Source organism: Narcine bancroftii, chromosome 4, assembly GCF_036971445.1.
Source record: "Narcine bancroftii isolate sNarBan1 chromosome 4, sNarBan1.hap1, whole genome shotgun sequence".
NCBI lineage: Eukaryota > Metazoa > Chordata > Chondrichthyes > Torpediniformes > Narcinidae > Narcine > Narcine bancroftii.
Genome location: NC_091472.1, coordinates 223,845,081 through 223,867,487, shown reverse-complemented (window position 1 = coordinate 223,867,487; position 22,407 = coordinate 223,845,081). Strand labels below are relative to the sequence as shown.

Sequence of the window (22,407 nt, the reverse complement as noted above, 5' to 3'; positions counted from 1 at the left end):
CTACATTCTATTGTTCCTTACCGCTCCTTATCTTATTCTTATGGTGGCTCATTGATCTTGTCACAAAGACTAGAAGATTCTTATGTTAATCGTGCTGACTCTGCTTTCCTGCATCCTAATTCCCAAGCTCATCCTGTTTGTACTGGTTACAGCCATTAACTGATGTATGAATTTTAGTTTCCTTCATGTTCATAATTTTAGATCAGTTTTCCCATCTCTCACAGTTGGATGCACAAACTGATCTCCTTCAATCAGCCACTTCGTGGGGTTTCCAAAAGATAACCTCTTCTTCCAGGTTACCACAAAGAGTTCCTTTTCCCATATTTCAGGAGAAACATAATAACCAACCACAGCCTCTTGTAATTGACTACAAGGGTTTAGACTAGCTGAACTCAAAACCCATCTTCAAATGGGGTCTTGTAACAGATCTGCAAAACTTGCAGGTTCCAACACCAACTCCTACTGTAAACTGACTGTCTCTCCCTCCCTCTCTCTCCAAAGAGAATAGCATGTTTTTTTTTCTCTCTGTTTGCAAAACCACATGACCCCTCTTCGAACACAAATTTCAACTAGACTTATTAGAAAGCTGGCACTGGCCAAAGATTAATCAGTTTCTGAGCCTGGACATCTGTTCCTTTAAAGACAATAGTCTATTTCGATTCGAACTCCAGTCCAATTAACACCTACTTGTGAAGTCTTCACAGGCACTCTTCATGGTTTCTGCAAAGTCAATGGCAGACATGGAGTCCACACTTATGCATAGCTCCTGCATTTCAAATGAGATGTCTTTTGTGAAATGTTAATATCTGTTTGTGGTGTACCTAAACTAATTCCTAAACTGAACCTCCACAATCTATACCTTTTTAAAAATATATTTTTATCATATTTTTATTAACCCATTCTGTAACACTATAAACTTGACAATGAAGACAGACTGGTTGACTGACGTACTCTTCATACAATAGTCCCATCCTTCAATCAGCCTGATGAACCATTGCAGCCCACAAGCCCGTTCCACCCAAGTACCTCAATTAACCTACAGCTTCCATACATTTTGAAGGGTGGGGGGAAACCGGAGCATTCAGACGGGACCAACACAGACTTGGGGAGGATGTACCAACTCCTTACAGATTACACTGGATTCGAACCCTGGTCAGTGATGCTGTAATAGTGGTGCTAACAGCTACACTATCCGTGCCACCCTTTATTGTTTCTTAGGTAAGGAAACTAAAAGTTCACACTGTTCTCCAGATGTGATTCTAGAAGTGTAATAATATATTTTTATGGCCTGTTTTAGCAGCTCAAGATTCATCTTGGACACCTTCTGGAATGCTGAATTCTAATATTCAAAATGGTCCAGGCTCTGTTCATGGAATGTACATGATCTTTTCTTTCCATAGATAAAGGACATCTTCTTCTTTTTGTTCTTGCTTTTGGTGACGATCGTGGCTTATGGTGTAGCTAATCACGCTATCCTTGTTCACAACGAGATACGGCTCAGCTGGATATTTAAAGGGGTTGTGTTCAAGCCGTACCTGATGCTCTTTGGAGATATCCCGACCGACATCAGCTGTAAGTAAGCCCAATCTTCAATTTAATGCATCAAGTCGCTTGTTTGAAGAAAAGTTTTGATTATTTGTACCGTCCCTTCCACAACCCAGGACAAATGGTGTTATTCCCTCCAGCCCATATCATCACCTTGGTCTCTGGGTTCACAGATGTATCAGTGCTGCTGCCCATTCTCAAAGATCCATCATCAGATTATTGGTTGTCATTGTACTCTCAAATGGTCCATTTCTGATTCTTCGCTTCTATTCCTCAAATTCTCCATCTGAAGGATGGGTGACAGGCAACATGCCCCACAAGCCCAGACTTCATGTCCCCTTGCTTCCTGAAAGGATTCTATTCCATTCTCCATCTTGTCTCAGTTATGTCTACTCTCACCACCTCTCACTTACTCCATCCCCCTGAGCAAGGATGGAGTTCCCTTTATTCTCTGCTTTCATCATCAGATACCTACTCAGCGAGATTGAACCATCCCCTGCTTCTCCTGCATTTAGAATCCCTCCATGATTCCCCAACTCATTTGCATCTCCAACATCACCAACACCTTCCCATACAACCACACATCTCACCTCATCCCTTCCCATCAACCAGGGACCTAACTTATCTCTCCATGTGAAACAGCAGTTCTGTTGTCACCCTTTTAATAAATAGTATGGAATTCACTGTTCTCAAAGTGTGTGATCGCTTTCCCGACAATCCCATTCAATCCACACAGCAAATCCTGAGCCTCCTTTAATTCATCCCACTCCCAGACTGCACCCTAAACTGCTCCAAACTTGACCAGGAAAGCTGTCCTTCAAATATTCAGGACATAATCCAGAATTCATCTTCTGATCATTAACTTTTTCTTAAATGTCAAAACTGAGCCCGCATTCACCAACACTACTGGAAGCTGGTTCCACACTATCGCTACTCTCTGTGTGAAGAAGTTCTCCCTAATGGTCCCTTTAAATTTTTCCCCCTTCACTCTTAACCCATGACCTCTGGTTTGTATCTTACCTACCCTCAGTGGAAGAAGCCTGTCTATACCCCTCATGATTGTGTATACCTCTCTCAAACCTCCCCTCATTCTTCTACGCTGCAGGGAGTAAAGTCCTAATTTGTTTAACCTTTTCCTAAAACTACCGTATATACGCATGTAATAGTCAATAGCATGTAAAAGTCAGCCCCCTTATTTTTGGCCCTGGCCCACCCGTTCTCTGGAGTCCCTGACCGTGGATTCTCATCTAGTCCCCAGCCATCCACATAACTGAGCTCCCGAAGCCCTGAACTCAGACTTATCACCAGTCCTGGCCACCTGCCTGCCCATCCAAGGTCCTAATGCCCAAAATGTGGGCTTAACACCCAATACTGGCTGCCCGTCCATCCGAGTTCCCAGCACCTTGAATGACACAAGTTCTTACCATAATACTAAAAGTATTGTACATGTAGTAGTTTACCTCCTAAATTTTACCCTAAAAATTGGTACACAAAATTCAACTACTACAGTAAGTTGTTCAAGTCCCAGCAACATCCTGGTGAATCTCCTCTGCACTCTTATTGTTATCCTTCCTGTAGTTAGGTGACCAAAACACCACACAATGCTCCAAATTTGGCATCACCAATGTCTTGTACAACTTCACCATAGCATCCCAACTCATCTCTTCAATTCTTTGATTTATGAAGGCAATTGTGCCAATAGCTCTCTTTACAACCTTATCTACTGTGGTCCCACTTTCAGTGAATTATTACATCTGTATTCCCAGATCACTCTCTTCTATTGCACTCCTCAGTGCCCTACTATTTGCCGTGAATGAACAGGTACATGTTCAGTTGCTCATTGCTCCATGAAGTTACACCATAACCTTGCTGCTCTTGTCTTCACTGTCTGGCAAATAAAGGGAAGTATCCCATATGCCTTCTTAATGACCTAATATAACTGTTGTCCTACCTGTAAAGATTCTTAGTCGTGTATACCAAGGTCCCTCTGTTCCTCGATACTCCCTGTCCCCACCATTCATTGTGTATATCCTACCATTTTCCATCTCCCCAATGTGCATCATCTCACACTTATCGGGATTAGATTCCTTCTGCCATTGTTCTGTCCATCTTCCAAACTCATCTATAACATTCTGTAACCAGTGGCTCTCCTTGCTATCAACTATACCATCGATATTCACACCATTTGGGATCACATCTTTGGCATTCATTTTCAAATAATTGCTACTTTTGCAGATACTGCAAAAGTGAAATTTATTTTTAAAGGGTAAAGATAATAAAAGGAAGTGATTGCAATGTGTTATGGATGTGCAGATTACAATCATCAACTAACCCTTGTATATATCATGTTTACCCTTGAATAAAGATTTGGACTTTGACCTCAGCCAGTGTAGTGTGAATGGCACTAACTCTTACCAGCCAAAGTGTGCTCAACATGACAGCACTGGTGAACCCATCTTCCCTGAGTGGCTGACCATCATCCTGCTCTGTCTTTACTTGCTCTTCACCAACATCCTGCTGCTCAACTTGCTGATCGCAATGTTCAAGTGAGTGACCACGTCCTCAGGCCTCAGGACAGTTTGGGGTCTTTTGAAAAGCAATCTAGTGTGTAATCTGAGGAGTGGGAAACTGACCCAAGTGGGCAATGTGCAGGAGCAGCACTGGACCTTGGTTGCTCAGGAATGTGCAACCTTCTCCTGAGTCAGTGGCTAACTTAAACTTTGCCAGTATGGGGAAGGTGGTAAAGGGTACTGTGATTGGACAGGACAAGTGGGGGAGAACCTGGGACGTGAGATAGTGAATGGAAATTATTGTAATTGTGAAATAGAAGCAAAGGCATAAGAGGTGCAGTTTTGTATTAGAAAGTGGTATGATTCCATAAAAGTTGGACCTCGGAAACTGGGAAATTTTTTTTGGATGTGCTGAGCTTCAGTTAACCAGGCTTCCAAGCCACTTGGAGATATTAAAGGGCTGCTCTCACTGCACTCTTTCTGATCCTTCTCAGCTACACCTTTCAAGTGATCCAAGAAAATACAGATAAGATCTGGAAGTTCCAGAGGTACTCGCTGATCGAGGAATACTACACCCGTCCACCTGCACCACCACCTTTTATCATATTTAGTCACTTATTTGTCCTCATTGAGTGTGTAACCTGCAGGAAATCAAAACACAAGCACAAGAAGTTCAGTAAGTCCCTTCTTCTATTGTCGGTTTCATTGGGAATTTACACCATGCCGGGAAAGAAGGATGGAGAAGTCTTCCAAAGAAAATGTCCTGAGCAAAAGAAAGGAAATTGTAGCTGATAAAGACTAGGCTGCAGCATGTAAAATTGTCTGGTCCTTATGGAATGCACCTCAGGTTGCAGAAGGAAGCAGGGAGAACATTTAGAATATTGGCCTTAACATACCAAATGTATATAGATATCAGGTGCTGCCTAAGAACTGGAAAATATATTTATTTTTAATTTAGTCATAGAGCACGGTAAAAGGACCTTCCGACCCATGAGCCTGTGCCAACCAAATAACCTATCCCAGGTATATTTTACAACGTTGGAGGATACCAGAGCACCTGGGGGAAGCCCATGCAGTCACAGGGAGAACGTACAAACTCCTTACAAACAGCGCGGGACTCTTTGCTTCCACTGTAATAGCGTTGTGCTCAATTGAAAGATGTCATTTTTGCCTCTCAAATTATTAATCTGAGGGGTGATTTAATAGAGATGTGTAAGATTATGAGGTGACAGTGGGCTATACCAGAGGGCATCTGTTTAAGGTGATGGAGGAAAGTTTAGGTGAGACATCAGAGGTAAGGTTCTTATTTACACGAAATTGTGGGAGCCTAGAATGCATTGCCAGGGCTGGTGGATGGTACAATAGGGACATATAAAAGACTCTTAAGCAGATGAATGCAAGAAAAATGGAAGACCATAGATGTGAGGTTGGGATGGGTTAGATTGATGTGGAATAGGTTTTCTACGTCAGAGCAACATTATGAGCTGAAGGCCTTGTACTGTGCTGTACTCTTCTATGTTCAATATAATACTCTCATTCAAAGAATCTGGGGATAAACCCACTGATTACAGACCAGTTAGTTTAACAGTGGTACTGGGGAGGTACAGTTGGCATAGATGTTAGCACAAAACCTTTACAACGCCAGCGATTGGGACCGGGGTTTGAATTCCACGCTGTCTGTAAGGAGTTTGTATGTTCTCCCTGTGTCTGCGTGGGTTTTCCCAGGGGGCTCCGATTTCCTCCCACCCTTCAAAACGTACAGGGAGTGTAGGTTAATGGGGTGTAAATTGGGCAGCACGGACTTGTGGGCCGAAAGCACGTTTAAATTTTTAAAAAATAAGTCAGGACAAATATAGATTGATTTGGGAGTTTGAGCATAGATTTGTTAAAAACAAAAGTCTTCAATTAATTTCGCAACATTTTTTTTGATGGAACATTTGATGAAGGACCTGCAGTTGATGTACTCATTGTGTCCATTCCAAAAGGCACCAACATACCCCAAAATAATACAGGAGTGAAAAACAGGATGTTGAAATGTTCAACAGGTTGATAGAGGGTTTAGTGCAGCAGATTAATAGCGACAGTAAATCTGACAAAATGTCATTGACAAGAGGTGTTCGTTCTCTCTTTCTCCTCACAAATGTTGAAGATTTGCAGTATTGTCACTACCCCGATGTTTCAGCTTCACTGTTGCTCTGCAACCATCTTTTGCAGAGGTTCAACTGGATGAGAAAGATGAAGCTGAAATTTTATCCTGGGAGGCCATAATTAAAGAGAATTACATAGTCAAGCAAATGAGGAACCAGAGCCAGAGTCTAAATGAGCAGGTCAAATGCACCTTGGAAACGTGAGTTCATGTGCTATAACTGTGTCCTACCTGTCTGAACATCACAGTGCAATGGTTTGCCATTGAACTTTCCATCTTTAGGTAACTTTAGCATCTTCTGGCTACTCCATCAGGAAAGAGATACAGGAGTATTAGAGCCAGAGCTACCAAGCTGAGGACAGCTTCTTCCCACAGGCAGGGCAACTGCTGAATGACTGCACATACAATCTCTCCGAGACTCTACTATTTATTTAATAATATTTATTTATTTTTTACATATGTACTGCATATAAATCACTTGTAAATATGTGTACTATGTCTATATATGTGCTTGCATGATTTTTCACCAAGGACTGAAGAACACTGTTTCATCCAATTGTACTTGTACAATTAAATAATAATAATAAACTTGAACTTGAACCCACGGCCCTTGTGTTTAACCTACACCCATCAGACCACCCAACTCTCCATCTACCCTTTCCTCCACCCCTTGTTTGTCACCCTCTCCCATCATTCCTCCCTCCTCTGGTTCCATCAATGACCTACCAGCCTCTCACTTCACATCACTGTCTATCTCCGCACCCTTACATCTCAGTCCTGATGTGGTGTTTCAACCCAAATCACTGACCTTCCCTTTGCCTACACAGATGGTGCCTGACTCACTGGAGGATCAAGCCAGCGGCACTTTGATGAGCTTCTGTACAATTGTATCTTTCAGGGTGGAGACGGTTGCAGATGTGTTTGATGTGAATAGAGAAAGCAACAAGATGGAGATAGTGGAGCAGAAGATCCATCATCTGGAGGAACAGGTAGTTCTCAGGGAGATGCAGGATGCAAACACAACTGAGGAGTGACCACACCTGCTTGTGGTGTAAAGGGACCATCACCATAGTCCCTCTCCTAATCACTTCAGACTCCGTGTCCCAGAGAAGAGCCAGAGGAGCTCATCATGGGACCTCCCTTTCCAAATGACAGAGATGAATGTGAGGGCAGCCCATGTCTCCATTCAGCTGCCAAACAGATCAACCATTCAACATCATCGTTGGTTTCTGCTCTGCTCTCTGGCCTGATCCTGCCAGTGGAGATTCCCTGGGATGGGTTCCCCCACACCCCAGCCCACTGCTGTGACTTTCCCTGTGCTACCCCCACAGTGGGAAGAGAGGGCTGAGTATTCCCAGGTCCCTGCCTTCCCCAGTGGGATCTGAGTCCCTGCATTTGGATGGTGTTGACAGGCCAGGATGTTGGAGTTACTTCCTGCTTTCTACCCACCCCCATCTATGAACTCAGACCCAAACCATTGTAGGTCCCACCCCTGTTGATGTAGACTGTCCCACTGCTTTGCTGCATGATATCCAAGTCGCACAAACCCTTCACAAGGGCACCTACCCTAATTAATGCTCTTCTGTCTAATCGTTAAGCTGTAGCTCTGCTCTGAAATCTTTACCCTTTGTTTCTTCAGATGTTTCAGAGTATGCAAGCCTTGAACTGGATCATGAAAGCACTGGTGGACAAAGACTTTGGCCACAGAGGCAGTGCTCCGGTCCTTGGTATGTATTCTGCTTAATTTGCTCACTTTAGACTCTATCTACCATAGGGAGGGAAGAGCCAGTCTGGTGCTGCTTAATGTTGGACATCCCATAAACTGGGATAAGTAGTGGAAGTGTAGAGATGCATCCAAAACACAGGACAAGAGCTAGATGATGCACGGGATGGTGTGCCCAGCATGGTATTGGTGGAAGAGATAGTGTGCCCAACACGCAGGCAGTTGGTGGAAGGGATGGTGCACTCAACAGATGGCATTGGTGGAAGGGACGGTGTGTTCAACATGGCATTGATGAAAGGACAGTGTGCCCAACATGCAGGGCATTGGTGGAAGGGACTGTATGTCCAACACAGGGCCTTGGTGGAAAGGATGGTGTGGCCAACACAGGGCATTGGTGGAAGTGATGGTGTGCCCAATACACAGGGTGGTGTTAGAAGTGACCACTCGAATAGGTAACACAGGACACACAGAGAGGGAGAAGATGTGGTAAGTGGCACCCGAAACACAAGATACCTAATTTGAGTCAGGTCGTGATGGGACACGTGTGCTCTAAACACAGGACACTTACAGAAGGCTGACTGTTGGAAGGTACTGTGGAGCACCTTGAAGACAGAGAGGGGAGGTGAATGTGAGCCAGGAGTAGCAGATGAGATGGAGTTTGTTGCCCAAAGTCGGAGGAACACGATGCAGTTTGATTGGGTTTACACCTGGGTCCGGTGTTGCCTTTCTGGGCAGTATACCAGTTTCTTGCCGATCATTTGCAGACACAATGGGTGCAGGGAATGACTGACTACATTCATGTTTTACAATTAATCAGGCTGCAGGAGGGAGAAAATCTCAAATGAAATCTCCCACTCCCACTCCCCACCCCACCAAATTCTTTACAAGCAAGAACAGTTGGGTTTTTTTGTGATCTGCCTTGAATGCAGTAACCTGCCTTAGTGACTGTCAGCCAACTTGCATCATCAACTGTAATGAAGTGCTTTGAAAGGCTGATGTTGAAGCATTTCAGCTCCTATCTGAGCGACGACATGGATACATTCCAGTTCGCCTATCATAGCAACAGGTCTACGGCGGATGCCATCTCACTGGCTGTACACAAAGCCCAGGAACACCTGGACAGTAAAGATGCATACATCAGGATGCTGTTTATCAACTGCAGTTCAGCATTTAACACAATCATCCCCTCAAAACTGATCAGCAAACTCCAAGACCTGTGACTCAACACCCCTCTGTGTAATTGGATCATGGATTTTCTCACCTACAGGCCACAATCAGTAGAACTTATCCACAATCTCCATCAGTACCGGAGAACCACTGGGCTGCATTCTTAGCCCCTGCTCTACTAACTGTACACCTACGACTGTGTGGCTCAGAACGACAATAACACCATCTACAAATTTGCCGACCATACCACGGTAGTGGGTTGAATAAAGTAAAGTGATGAGTCAGCATACAGGAGGGAGATTGAAAACCTGACTGAATTCTTTGGCTTGGCTTCGCGGACGAAGATTTATGGAGGGGGTAAAAGTCCACGTCAGCTGCAGGCTCGTTTGTGGCTGACAAGTCCGATGCGGGACAGGCAGACACGGTTGCAGCGGCTGCAGGGGAAAATTGGTTGGTTGGGGTTGGGTGTTGGGTTTTTCCTCCTTTGCCTTTTGTCAGTGAGGTGGGCTCTGCGGTCTTCTTCAAAGGAGGTTGCTGCCCACCAAACTGTGAGGCGCCAAGATGCACGGTTTGAGGCGATATCAGCCCACTGGCGGTGGTCAATGTGGCAGGCACCAAGAGATTTCTTTAGGCAGTCCTTGTACCTTTTCTTTGGTGCACCTCTGTCACGGTGGCCAGTGGAGAGCTCGCCATATAACACGATCTTGGGAAGGCAATGGTCCTCCATTCTGGAGACGTGACCCATCCAGCGCAGCTGGATCTTCAGCAGCGCGGACTCGATGCTGTCGACCTCTGCCATCTCGAGTACTTCGACGTTAGGGATGAAAGCGCTCCAATGGATGTTGAGGATGGAGCGGAGACAACGCTGGTGGAAGCGATCTAGGAGCCGTAGGTGATGCCGGTAGAGGACCCATGATTCGGAGCCGAACAGGAGTGTGGGTATGACAACGGCTCTGTATACGCTTATCTTTGTGATGTTTTTCAGTTGGTTGTTTTTCCAGACTCGTTTGTGTAGTCTGGCTGAATAGTGCACAAAGAACAACCTTGCACACAATGCCACCAAAACTAAGGAGCTGATTGTTGACCAGGAAAGGAAAACCAGAGATGAACGATCGAGTGATCATTGAGGATCAGAGGTGGAGAGAGTGAGCAAATTGAAGTTCTTAGGAGTCACTCTCTTGGGGGATTTTTCCTGGACCCAACACACCAATGGCATTGCAAAGCACATCAGCACCTCTGCTTCCTCAGGAGTTTGCAGAGGTTTGGTATGAGATTGGAAACCCTGGCCCCTTTCCTAAAACCATCCATCCCACCACCACCCCACCCCCCACCAACTCCCCTCCGGAGTTGCTCTTCCCCTTCCAGGTTCCATCCTCCTCTACTCAAATATTTCATCCACAGATCCCCTCCTCCATCTGGTTCCATAAGACCATCAGACATAGGAGCAGAATGAGGCTATTTGATCCATCAAGTTTGCTCTGTATTCATTCCATCATAGCTGATTTACTACCTTTTTCAACCCCACTCTCCTGCCTTCTCCCTGTAACCCTTGATTCCCTTCCAGATCAAGAACCTATCCTCCTCCATCTTAAACATATTTAATGGTCCCATCTGTCCTTCACGCCTTCCCTGATGACTCCATCATCACCATTTCTTGCCAGATTACAGCACTAGCAGTCTCTCCATCAGCTGTCTCGGCCCTCATCCTCCATTGGCTCATTATGATCCGTCCACCTTTGTTTTCTCTCAGCTTCTTAACTTCACCCCCACCCTTCCCCCATCTGTCCATCATCCTTTTCCTCTCCCTGGTTCACCAACCCATTGTTTTCCCCTGTCACTCTTTCCTCCTTATATGAGCTGTTTCCCCCTCTGCCCAAACAGTCTTGATGAAGGGTATCAACCCAACGCATTGAAAATTCCTTTTCCCTCTCCCCTGTTCCTAATCAATCTGTTTGACCCACTGAGTTCGTCCAGTAGATTATTTCTTTGGTCCCATATGCAGAGCTCCCAACATAATGTGAACCTGACAGATTACAATCCACAGGATTGGACACGCGGAATAGGTAGAACCCTCCAGCCCCAACACATTGTCCACACTGGACAACACAGGGAACCACACTGGATATCTATCTGACTGACAACAATCCATGGGACTGAATGCCGGGAATTGGTAGAGACCTTTTTATTGACTGGCAGGTGACCTTATTAACCTTCCTGTTGCAATGATTATGTTGTTAATTGCTCTTTATTTTCTGTTCAGCAATTTCTGATAGAAACAAAAAGGAAGAATCTGCTGGTAAAGAGAGGGACTTGAAACCAATGTACCACGTTAAAGCTCGCTCCTTGATGTATCCGGACAGCAAGATCGAGCGGTTTCCTGTCCCCGATGAGATGGTCCCTTGGCAGGTAAGGAATAGCGCTAGGGTGTTCCATTCATTCCTGTTTCGGGGGATTGCGCTAACCTTATCTGAACAATTCAAGGATAGAAGCAAGTCAGGCAGTGGCCATTGAAAGAGTAAGTTTCTCTACATCTCCCTCTATATCTGTTGAATATCAAGGATGTTGCTGGGTTGGTGAGCACAAGTTATAAGAAAGGCTGGGATGTTTATTTTTCTGGAGCAAAGAAGGTTGAGAGGTGATCCAAGAGGCAGGTACTACATTGGTTTGATGTAGATCAGAGCGTGGTGGTGGAGGGACGTCTTTCAGATTGGAGGCCTGCAACCAGGCATGTGTTGCTGGGAATGGGCTGGCTCCACTGTTTCTCATCTATATTAACATTTCTGATGAGAATGTGATTAACATGGTTAGTAAGTTTATCAGGAAGAGCAAGAGAGGCTGAGTGCCCCTTTCTCTAAAGGGAAATTGCAGAGATCCTGAGCTCTTTACAAGCTGGCAAGTCACCAGGAGAGAATGGTTTCCCCAGTGAATTTTATAAAGAGTTCAAAGATCTGCTAATGCCCCTTTTTATGAAGGTGGTGGATCAGGTGGGAGAGACATATATCCTCCCAGAGTCTTTCTCATCAGTCATCATCACAGTGATGTCCAAAAAGGCAGGGATCCCTTGAGCCCTGCCTTGATTAGACCCATCTCGTTATTAAATACAGATTATAAAATCTGCCAAAATTAGCAAATCCAAATCAAGATGGATTTGTAGAAAGGAGGCAGTCAACAAACTATATAGCTAGACTGCTTAATATAGTGCATCTGGCACAGTCAGGGGTAGATCCGGGAGTGGCTGTATCTCTGGTTGTGGAGAAGGCCTTTGACAGACTTGAGTGGGACTTTTTGTTCAAGGTACTGGAGAAATTTGGACTGGGTCAAACATTTATTAGCTGGGTGAAGACACTTTACCTTAAACCCCCAGCAAAAATGATTACAAATGGGCAGATGTCTCCAGTGTTTCCATTGAGTAGTTCCAGTAAGCAGGGCTGTCCATGGTCTCCAGCATTGTTTATACTGGCAATTGAGCCGGTGGCAGAAGTCATTCAGTGGAATCCAGATATAAAGGAGTTCACGGTGGGCCAAGTGGAGCATAAAATTAACCATTTTGCTGATGACGTGTTAGTGTATTTGACAAATCCTGAGGGGGGGAGGTTCGTTGGCCAGGCTTAAGAGCACACTGAAGGATTATGGGAAGGACTCAGGGTATAAGGTAAATTTGGATAAAAGTGAAATTATGTCTTTGACAATTGGAGATTATAGCCAATATCAGAGGGGGGGGGGTGTCAATTCAAATTGCCATTGAAAGGCATCAAGTATTTGGGGGTTAAAATAGATAAAGAATTATGTAACATACAAATTTTGCTGATGACATGTTAGTGTATTTGACAAATCTTCCTTTGCTCTGGAAGATTGAGGAGGGCCTTGATAGATGGAGGACTCTGCCCATTACACTGGTGGGCAGAGTTAACTGTATCAAAGACTCCAGTATCTTTTTCAGTTATTACCCATTTCATTGTCACAGGTTTCTTTAAGACACTTGGTGAATGTGTCAGAAGGTTCTGTGGAATGGTAGGGTGGCTTGAATCTCCATGGAAAAGTTGACATGGAATCACAATTTGGGGGGGGGGGGGGTTTAAAATGATCAGATTTTAAAAAATATTACTGGGCAACCCAGGCAAGATTTATCCCCTCACTCTTTGGGAGGGAGGAGGGCATTCCCCCCTCCTGGTCACAAATTTGATTACATGAAGTAGGTGAAAAGATGGCAGGAGAATTTGTATATAAAGATAACCCCATATGAAAGCATATACTTCAGATATGGTAAAAAAAAATCAATGTGTTGGATGGAAGGTGGGAATATCTTCCAAAATGCTTTTAACCCAGAGCAAGTTGACTCTGGGTAATAAGATCCTGGACACCTGGTGCCAGAAAGGGATCATGTGTATCGAGGACTGTTACAAACAAAGGCAGCTCATGTTATTTGAACAGTTGAGGAACAAATATGGTTTGTCTAATAGAACATTCTTCTGCTATCTTCAAATAAGATCTTTTTTAAGGGAAAAATTAGGATCGTCTATGACCCTACCTAGATGTAGTAAAGTGGAGATTATAATTCCACAAGGGAATGTGTGTAAATTTATTTCTTGAATGTATTACACATTCCAAAGTGAGGGCTTGAAGCTAGGCTGACACAGGTCGAGGGAGAGATGGGATTTGGACTTGGGTACAACAATCAATGAAGAGTGGTGGCAAGACCTGAGTCTGGACAGTGTGACTGGGGTCATTAACGCCAGATACATGTTGGTGCAATACAACTTCTTGCACCAGCTGTACCTCACACCACAAAAATTACATAAATCAAAGCCAGAAATTTCAGAAATGTGCTTTAGGCGTGAAGTGGAGATTGGAATCTTTGTCCACTCCACCTGGCTCTGTACAAAGGTGAGATCCTTTTGGGAAAAACTGGGGGACGTTTTGAAAAAAATTACAAAGGTGGATTTTCCACAAGATCCAGAATTGTACCTTTTGGGAGATATCGGGGATGTGAGTTTTAGACTGTCCAAATATCAAATTCAGTTTGTGAAGGTTGCTTTGTTGGTTACGTGGAAGTCTGACTCCCAATTAAATACCACGATGGAAGTTGGAAATATAGAATTACATTCCCTTGGAGAAAATCACTTCCAATCTAGGGGGGGAAACATGACACATTTGTTAGTGTGGCAGTCATATCTAAAATACATGGGCATGTAGATTGACTAGTTCCCACACCCTGTGGAATATGAATATTATAAAAACCTGTCTTAGTCGAGAAAGGATTGGAGTTAAGGAAATGGAATATGGCACAGATGACATATGTGCTTTCTTTTTAGCTATTTTTTTTAGTTTGTTTTATTTTAGTTTTGTTATTTCATTTTTTAAATTTTATTTCTTTAGGTTGTTCCTTTCTTTAGGTCTTTGGTGGGGGCACTGAACCCCACTTGTATTTGTATAATCGGTATAGCTCTGTGTTTGGGGGCAAAGTGGGTTGGGGGGAGTGAAATTACTTTGAGTCTGTAAATGGTCAAAATAAAATATATAAAAAAACATGGTTAGTAAGTTTGCGGTTGACACCAAAATTAATGGGATAGTGGATTGGGACGAAGTTTGAGATTAGAACAGGATCGGGGTCAACTGGGAAAGTAATCTAAGGAATGGCAGATGGAATTTAAATCACGCAAGTGCTGCGTTTTGGGAAGTAAACCAGGGCAGAAATTGCACAATAATTAACAGGGCCCTGGAGTGTGTTGAGAACCAAGAGACCTGGATGTATAAGTTAATGGTTCCCTGATATAGTGATACAGATAGACAGAGTGTTGAATGACATTTGGAATGCTTGCCTTTTACAGTCGGAACACTGAGTACAATTATTGAAATATCACGTTACATTGGCACAAGTCATTGGTGAGACGACACTCGGAGTATAGTGTGCAGTTCTGGCCACTCTCCCTTCCTCTGGAATCTCTCCTGTCATTAGTGAAGATGCAAAGATCTTTGTCAAGGTCCCAGCAATCTCTTCACTTGCCTCTTTCAATAACCAGAATCAGGCCCACAGGATTTGTCCACTTTAATGTGTCTCAAAAGACCCAAAACCACTACCTTTTTCATCTCAAAATACAGTAAAAAAAAAGCCCTGGTATCCAGGACCTATGAGGATTGGTAGATGCCGAATAAGTGAATTTTCTGGTTACTTGAGATTGCATATTTTGCAATTGGTAAAATAACCACTAGGGGGCATGTATTTCAAACTTTTGTTTTTTTTTGCCTATTTATTTTCTACAAATTTTTTTTGCCAGTTGTTTGAATTCCGGATAAATGGGATTTTACTTTCCCTGACGTGAGCATTCTCCACATTATGCTTCCTGTCACTGCCCATGTCCATCTCCTTGAAAACACCAATGCAAAGTACTCATTTAGTATCTCATCAACTGCCTCTGAGTCCAAGCATAAACTCCTTCCTTTGACAATCTATTGTTTTTAATGCAAGTAGAACATGCCATGGGATTCTCTTTCATTCTGCTCACCAAGAACATCTTTTGGCCTTCCTAATGCGATGCTTGATCTCTTCCCTGCAATCTTTATATTCCTCCAAGGCCCCCCTCTACCTTATCTATGCCTCCAATGCTCTTGGCTCAGTTTATAACCTCTCTCATCATCCAAGGTTCTCTTTACTTAACATTCCTCTCCTTCCTTTGCATTGGAACATGCTAGTACTGGACACTAATTAGCTGGTCCTTAAACAACTACCACTTGTCAGTTGTGAACTTGTCTGATGACAGGTGTTCCAGTTTACTACCCTGAGCTCTTAGCCATCATAATTCGCCCTTAATGAGTGTAAGTGGTAGAATTGATGCAGGGGCATTGTGTGCTGCAGAAAACCAACTCTCTGACCTGTTCACCACTATAGTATGTGTTTGGCTGATTCATTTGAGTTCCTGTTCAGAAGAAACATGATTTTCAGGGTTACAGATGAAGTACTTAGAAGTGGAATTAGGCTGGAGAGATAAAGCAGGCACACAATGTGCCAATTCTCTCTCTCTCTCTCTCTCTCTCTCTCATTTCTCTATTATAAGACATAGGAGTAGATATAGACTATTCAGCTCATTGAGTCTACATAATCATGACTGATCCATTTTCCCACTCAGCCCCACTGCTCAGCCTTCTCCCCATAACCTTTGATGCCCTAGCTAATCAAGTCTCTTCCTTAAATACACCCAATGACCTGGCCTCCACAATTGCCTATGGCAACATATTTCATAGATTCACCTCTACATTTCTGTTGTAAGTGCACACCCTTTAATCCAGAAGTTGTAGCCTCTTGTCCCAGACGCTCCCACCATGGGAAGCAACCATTCTACAACTACTATGTCCATGCCTCACCACATTTGAAATGTTTCAATGAGTTTCCCCCTCTTACTCCAAAATTCCAATGAGTACTGGCCAAGAGATGTCAAATGCTCCTCATATGATAACCCTTTCATTCCCAGATAACCTCCTCTGAATCCGCTCCAATGTCCGCACATCCTTTCTTAAATGAGGAGCTCAAAACTGCTCACAACACTCCCCCGCGAGGTCTCACCAGTGGCTTATAATTATCCTTGCCTAAAGTCCATCAATATCAAGTTTTTAGATTTCCACTAACCTCAATGCTTTTGTTGCTAGTGTCACAGTTGTACCATACAGTATTACTTTGTCCATGCACACTATGATAGAACCATAGAACATTACAGCACAGAAACAGACCCCTTCGACCCATCTAGTCTGTGCTGAACCACCATTTTTGTCTAGTCCCACTGACCTCTCCCATCCATGTTCCTGTCCAAATTATTCTTAAATATTAAAATTGAGCCCACATTTATCACTTCAGCTGGCATTTTGGTCCACTCTCCCACCACTCTCTGTGTGAAGAAGTTCCCCCTAAACTTTTCCCCTTTCACACTTAACCCATGTCCTCTGATTTGTATCTTAAAAACCCTCAATGGAAAAAGCTTATCTACATTTATTCCGTCTATCTCCTTCATAATTTTAAAAACCTCTGTCAAATCTCCCCTCATTCTTCAACACTCCAGGGAATAAAGTCCTAACTTGTTTAACCTTTCCCCATAACTCAGTTCCTAAAGTCCAGGCCACATCCCAGTAAATCTCTGCACTCTTTTTATCTAATTGATATCTTTCCATAACATCCCAACTCCTGTACTCAATATACAAAGGCCAAGATACCAAAAGCTCTCTTTACAACCTTATCCATATGTGATGCCACTTTCAGGGAATTATGTATCTTTATTCCCAGATCCCTCTGTTCTACCGCACTCCTCAGTGCCCTATCATTTACCATGTATGTCCTTTTTTGGTTTGTCCTTCCAAAATGCAACACCTCACACTTGTCTGCATTAAATTCCATCTGCCATTTTTCATCCCATTTTTCCATCTGGTCCAGATCCCTCTGCAAGCTTTGAAAACCTCCTTCACTGTCCACAACCCCTCCAATCTTAGTGTCATCTGCAAACTTGCTGATCCAATTTACCACAATATCATCCAGATCATTGATATAGATGACAAATAATAATGGTCATAGCACCAATCCCTGAGGTACACCACTAGTCACAGGCGTCCAGTCTGCGAAGCAATTATCCGCCACTACTCTCTGGCTTCTCCCATTCAGACATTGTGAAATCCGGTTCACTACTTCACCATGAATACTGAGCATCTGAACCTGCCTGATTTAACCTCCAATGTGGAACCTTGTTGAAGGCCTTTCCAAAATCTATGTAGACAATATCCACAGCCTTTGTCAATATTCCTGGTAAACTCAAAACTGTACCTACCACACACAAAGCCATGTTGCCTCTCCCTAATCAGTTTCTGGCTCTCCAAATAATTGTCTATCTGATCTCGTAGAACACCTTCCAATAATTTACCTACTATTGACGTCAGGCTCACCAGCCTATAATTTACAGGGTTACTTTTAGAGCCTTGATGTTCCAATTCCAGTTGCCTGCCCAAGACCAGTGGCCTCTGCACCTTATTAGCCTGGTTCAGACAGTCAGTTCAAGAGCTGGAGCTTGTGCTCCACTGAAACTTCTGAGAAGTCCAGAAGGATTCCTGTTTTTTCTGAAGTGCCATCTTTCACTTTAAATTGCCTAATATGGTAATTTGGCAGGAAAAAAAATATAGAAAATGTAATTATTTTTCATTTAAATTTAGACATACAGCACAGTAACTAGCCCTTTTGGTCCACGAGCCCTTGCCGCCCAATTACACACAATTGACCTACAACCCTGGTACATTTTGAACGGTTGGAGGAAACCCATGCAGACACATGGAGAACATACAAACTCCTTGCAGAAAGCACCAGATTCGAACACCGGTCACTGACACTGTAAAAGCTTTGCACTAACCACCAGGCTAACCGTGCCACCCCACGTCTAGGCTTTTAAAGTTGACAGTAAGTTCATTCATAAGATGCTCTGCCCAAACTAACTCATTAAAATAGATTAACTGATGCACTTTGTAACTCTCATCAGCATCCTGTGGCTTGGCAAATTTTGAATCTGAAGTAGCTCGGTCAGCATTGGCAACCTGGGCAGAAGGGCCTGTTTCCATGCTGTGGAACTCTGACTAAATAACGTGCTGGAATCCATTGGCTTGGCTTATGGAATGGAGAGTGATGAATGGGAAATGGAGTTTAGGTGCAGCACAAACCAAGGGATCAAATCTTACACCTAAATTCACCTTGCAGCATTACTGACACTTGTGGATATTCCCTGATTGTTTACTGAATTCTTTTGCAGGTTCCATTTGTTGAGTACAGCCCTTCCTGTTACACAACAGAAACACCAGACGGCCATCAGAAAATGAGGTAAGGTGGCAATGAAAGCAATTTCTCTTTTGAATGAGAGTAATAGGTGTACTGAGACATCTGAGATTATTGCTTCAGCCATGAATTCCCCCCTCAACAGGACGGGCAGAGGAAAAGACTGGTTAAGCTCATGGATGCCAATCTCACGGTGGGTCACCGAAAGATAACGTAGAGCCTGGGTCAGCAGCGACTGTGAAGTTGTGGCTGCCCTCATGCTTGAGGAAAAGACAATCAAGAAAAGGATTGTCTTCACCTCAAAAAGAGGCCTTGAGGAACTATACTCTGTATCTGACAGGGATTTTTCAGTTTTGCCTTGATCACCAGGCTCTCGTTTTGTCGACTTGTTTCAATAATGACTTTAAACAAGAGCAAGAAAACAGTCAAATAAAAACAATGCCTCCATCGCCTCACAGAGGCACTCCAGTCTATGCAGTGGCACTCATCCAGTGGTTCTCAAACCAACACTATGTGCTCCCTCTTTCCAGGAGGACCAGTCCATCCTCAGAACCCTCTGAGCTGAGGGCAGAATGTTATTACCTGGGTATAGCCACATACCAGTGACTGATCACTGTCAGAGCTGTGGGGAAAGTGTTATCACCTGGGTGTGCACACACATCAGTGACTGATCACCCTCCTCAGAGCTGTGGCTAGAGGGTTATTACCAGGGTCCAGCCACATACCCATGACTGATCATTCACCCCAATCAAGACGGAAGCACAGCAGAGACCCAGTGCTCCCACTTGCCCCAGAAGAAATCTTTCAGCTTCTTGTAGATCTTGGCAGCTTGAACGAGGGTTAAGACCAAAGTGATCAACGGGGCTACAGCTTACCTGTCTTCTCATTTCCCACTCCTCTTGGCCACTTTGATTGCACTGGCTTTTAATTTGATGCCTTCCTTTATTTCCTGACACCCTACTCCCCTCCCCATCTCAACCCATTCCCAGGATCATTAGTGGAGCAATGTTTTGGGGCCCATTTGTATATGGGCCAATGCTGCCCCTCCTTCCCTTCCTTCTCCTCCCCCTCCCCACTGCTCCTCTCAACCCCATTCCCAGGATCTTTGGTGGAGAAATGTTTTGGGACTGGTTTGTGCCTGGTACAAGGCCAGCCCCACCATTTCTAGTCCCAAAAATCCAGACAACGCCAGGTTCTAAGGCAGGGAAACATCTTTTCTGATCTCCTCGTCCTCAGGCCCAGAACTTGGAGATCCATATCCGGGCGTCAGGGTAAGTTGATGGCACGGATCCCCTGTGGGATGGGCACCTCCTAAAAACTGATGGTGTTGGGATGGACCTGGTCTTCTCAAGCCTTGCCCTCCTCCACACCACCCCCTCCCAGCCCCGCCCCACCACAAGAGATGCAGTCCTGGAAAGCCTCAAGCCTCCACAAACACAAGATCTTACAACCCTGTGGGAGGGATATCTCCTGTTCCTGAGGACCGGTAGGCCTCTGTAGGGATTGTGGCCATGCTGTTGTTGATGGAGATGGGTCAGAGCTCCACTCCAGTGGCCAAAACTGCCCCTCAACCCAAATTGGAGCAAAGTTTCCTCCTCTCCTTTCCAGAGGAATGCAAGCACTCTGACTCTGCCATGGGGAGGATATCTCTGCCTTTGCCCACTTGCTTCCTGAGCACTTGCTGGGCCTTGGGGCAGTTGGGCTCCCCAGGGACAGGCCCTCAGAGTAAACTCAGGCTCAGATTATTCTGTCTCCAGGTGTCAGGCCATCAGGTGTAATGAGGCCTTCAATGTCAGTCTCCCACAGCAACCTCTCCAAGCACAGCCATTGACCAAAGATGTTCATCCAGCTCCCTTTCTTCTTCTTCAAATAAAAATCTGTTCCTCTGTTGGATAATACGCACCTTTTCCTTTCTGAACCACAGCTCCTTGCCCCTCTGAGCACAAGAGCGATCACCACCAAGTCAGTGTGGTGCCTGTTCTAGGAGTGTATAATGGGATAATGTCCAGGGCACTTCACTCTAACTAACCCATCCCTGCCCTGGAATCCCAACATAGAGTGATTCAAACCCCTACACTGTAGAAACCAGCCTCTCACTTGTTGGTGACTAATTCTCCATGCTCTGAGAGCTGTGCCAGTTTGGCATGGTGTGCAGTGGAGATCCAGCTAATCCAATCATTCCCTTTTCACCCTCAATCCCATTGTGCTCAGAAGGAGATTTGCCCATGTTGTCCTCCCTAGACTGCTTTAAGTTCTGTGCTAGGATGAGCTTGTTTCTTGGGCCATACAAACTATTCTCTGTAAATTGAGGGTAACCACTCTCTGCCTGAGGCAATAGATGAAAAGAGCCATGGACTGATAGCCTTCTCTGATCTGGAGCTTGCAGTTGCTTGTGCCATGAAAGGAGATGGTTTTCATGGTACTCTTCTAGTGACCCAGAATGCATTCGTGCCGTTGTGTCACGTCATGGATCACCCCTGACATTCCAGTGTAACATAGTTGTACTTTTCCTATCTTGGGTCCAGTGCCTCACAATTCCTCTCTCTCCCAGGAAACTTGCTCCATTAGAAATCTCCGAGGACATTGGAGTGGATGACCGCAGTAACACAGTTGAGAAACGTTACCTGTGAGTTTTCACAATATTTGCCTCAGACCATAATCATTGTTAATTCACATGATTAACTTTTGTTAATATACGAGATATACTCACAGTTATCTTTTTACCATTGTGAAAATTATAGTCCAACCTATTTCTGATAACACAATGGGGGAATGTTCGTGGGTATACCCATATAGACCCATGTACAGAGGGTATCCCTATACACAAATATGTACTCCACCTTCCCCATCATCATCTGATTCAACAGCTCATTGTCTGTAATTTCCTTCACCTTCAAAGAGATTCTCCACATCTTCCCCTCTCCTCCATTCAACGTTTCACAGATTCACCACCAGATACATCTTCCCCTCTCCTCCATTCAACGTTTCACAGATTCACCACTGGATACATCTTCCCCTCTCCTCCATTCAACGTTTCACAGAGACTATTGCCTTTATGGCTCCTGGTCCATTCTTCTGTCCCCACCAACCAGCCCCATCTTGTTGCAGAACTTTCCCTTGTAACCTCTTTCACCTCTTCCCTTTCCTGTATTCCAAGGACACAAACAGTCTATCCAGGTGAAGGAGTGATTCACTCATACCTCTTTCAATCTAGTGTCTCATGGTAGATGAACCAAATCATCAAGGAATGTGAGATCGATGGAGACTTTGTAGATTGGATTCTAAATTGGTTTGGGCAAAGAAGATGAAGTCGTGTTGGACAGGTGTTATCCTGCCTAGAGATCTGTGACCAGTGGTGTTCTATACCAGCAGAGCAATGTTTGGAACTATATAAAGGATTTGGACAAAATTGTAAATGGGGTGATCATTAAGTTTGTAGACATCACAAAAACTGGCAGTTTTGGAGAGTAAGAAAGGTTATCAGAGAATACAGCAGGACAGAGAACAGTGAGGAAGGTTATCA

The 22,407-nt window shown here is 44.2% G+C and overlaps 1 protein-coding gene across 2 annotated transcripts in view; it reads left to right on the top strand.

The window, feature by feature from the left end:
* Positions 1-22,407, top strand: part of trpm2 (transient receptor potential cation channel, subfamily M, member 2) — a 166,324-nt gene that overhangs the window by 117,149 nt on the left and 26,768 nt on the right. For both annotated transcript variants that reach the window (XM_069934075.1, XM_069934074.1), the window contains 9 exons: positions 1,401-1,572; positions 3,911-4,091; positions 4,550-4,731; positions 6,270-6,402; positions 7,100-7,190; positions 7,841-7,928; positions 11,352-11,497; positions 18,862-18,929; positions 21,436-21,510. In XM_069934075.1, coding sequence (XP_069790176.1) covers positions 1,401-1,572; positions 3,911-4,091; positions 4,550-4,731; positions 6,270-6,402; positions 7,100-7,190; positions 7,841-7,928; positions 11,352-11,497; positions 18,862-18,929; positions 21,436-21,510 — 1,136 coding nt within the window. The remainder of the gene's footprint in view (positions 1-1,400; positions 1,573-3,910; positions 4,092-4,549; positions 4,732-6,269; positions 6,403-7,099; positions 7,191-7,840; positions 7,929-11,351; positions 11,498-18,861; positions 18,930-21,435; positions 21,511-22,407) is intronic.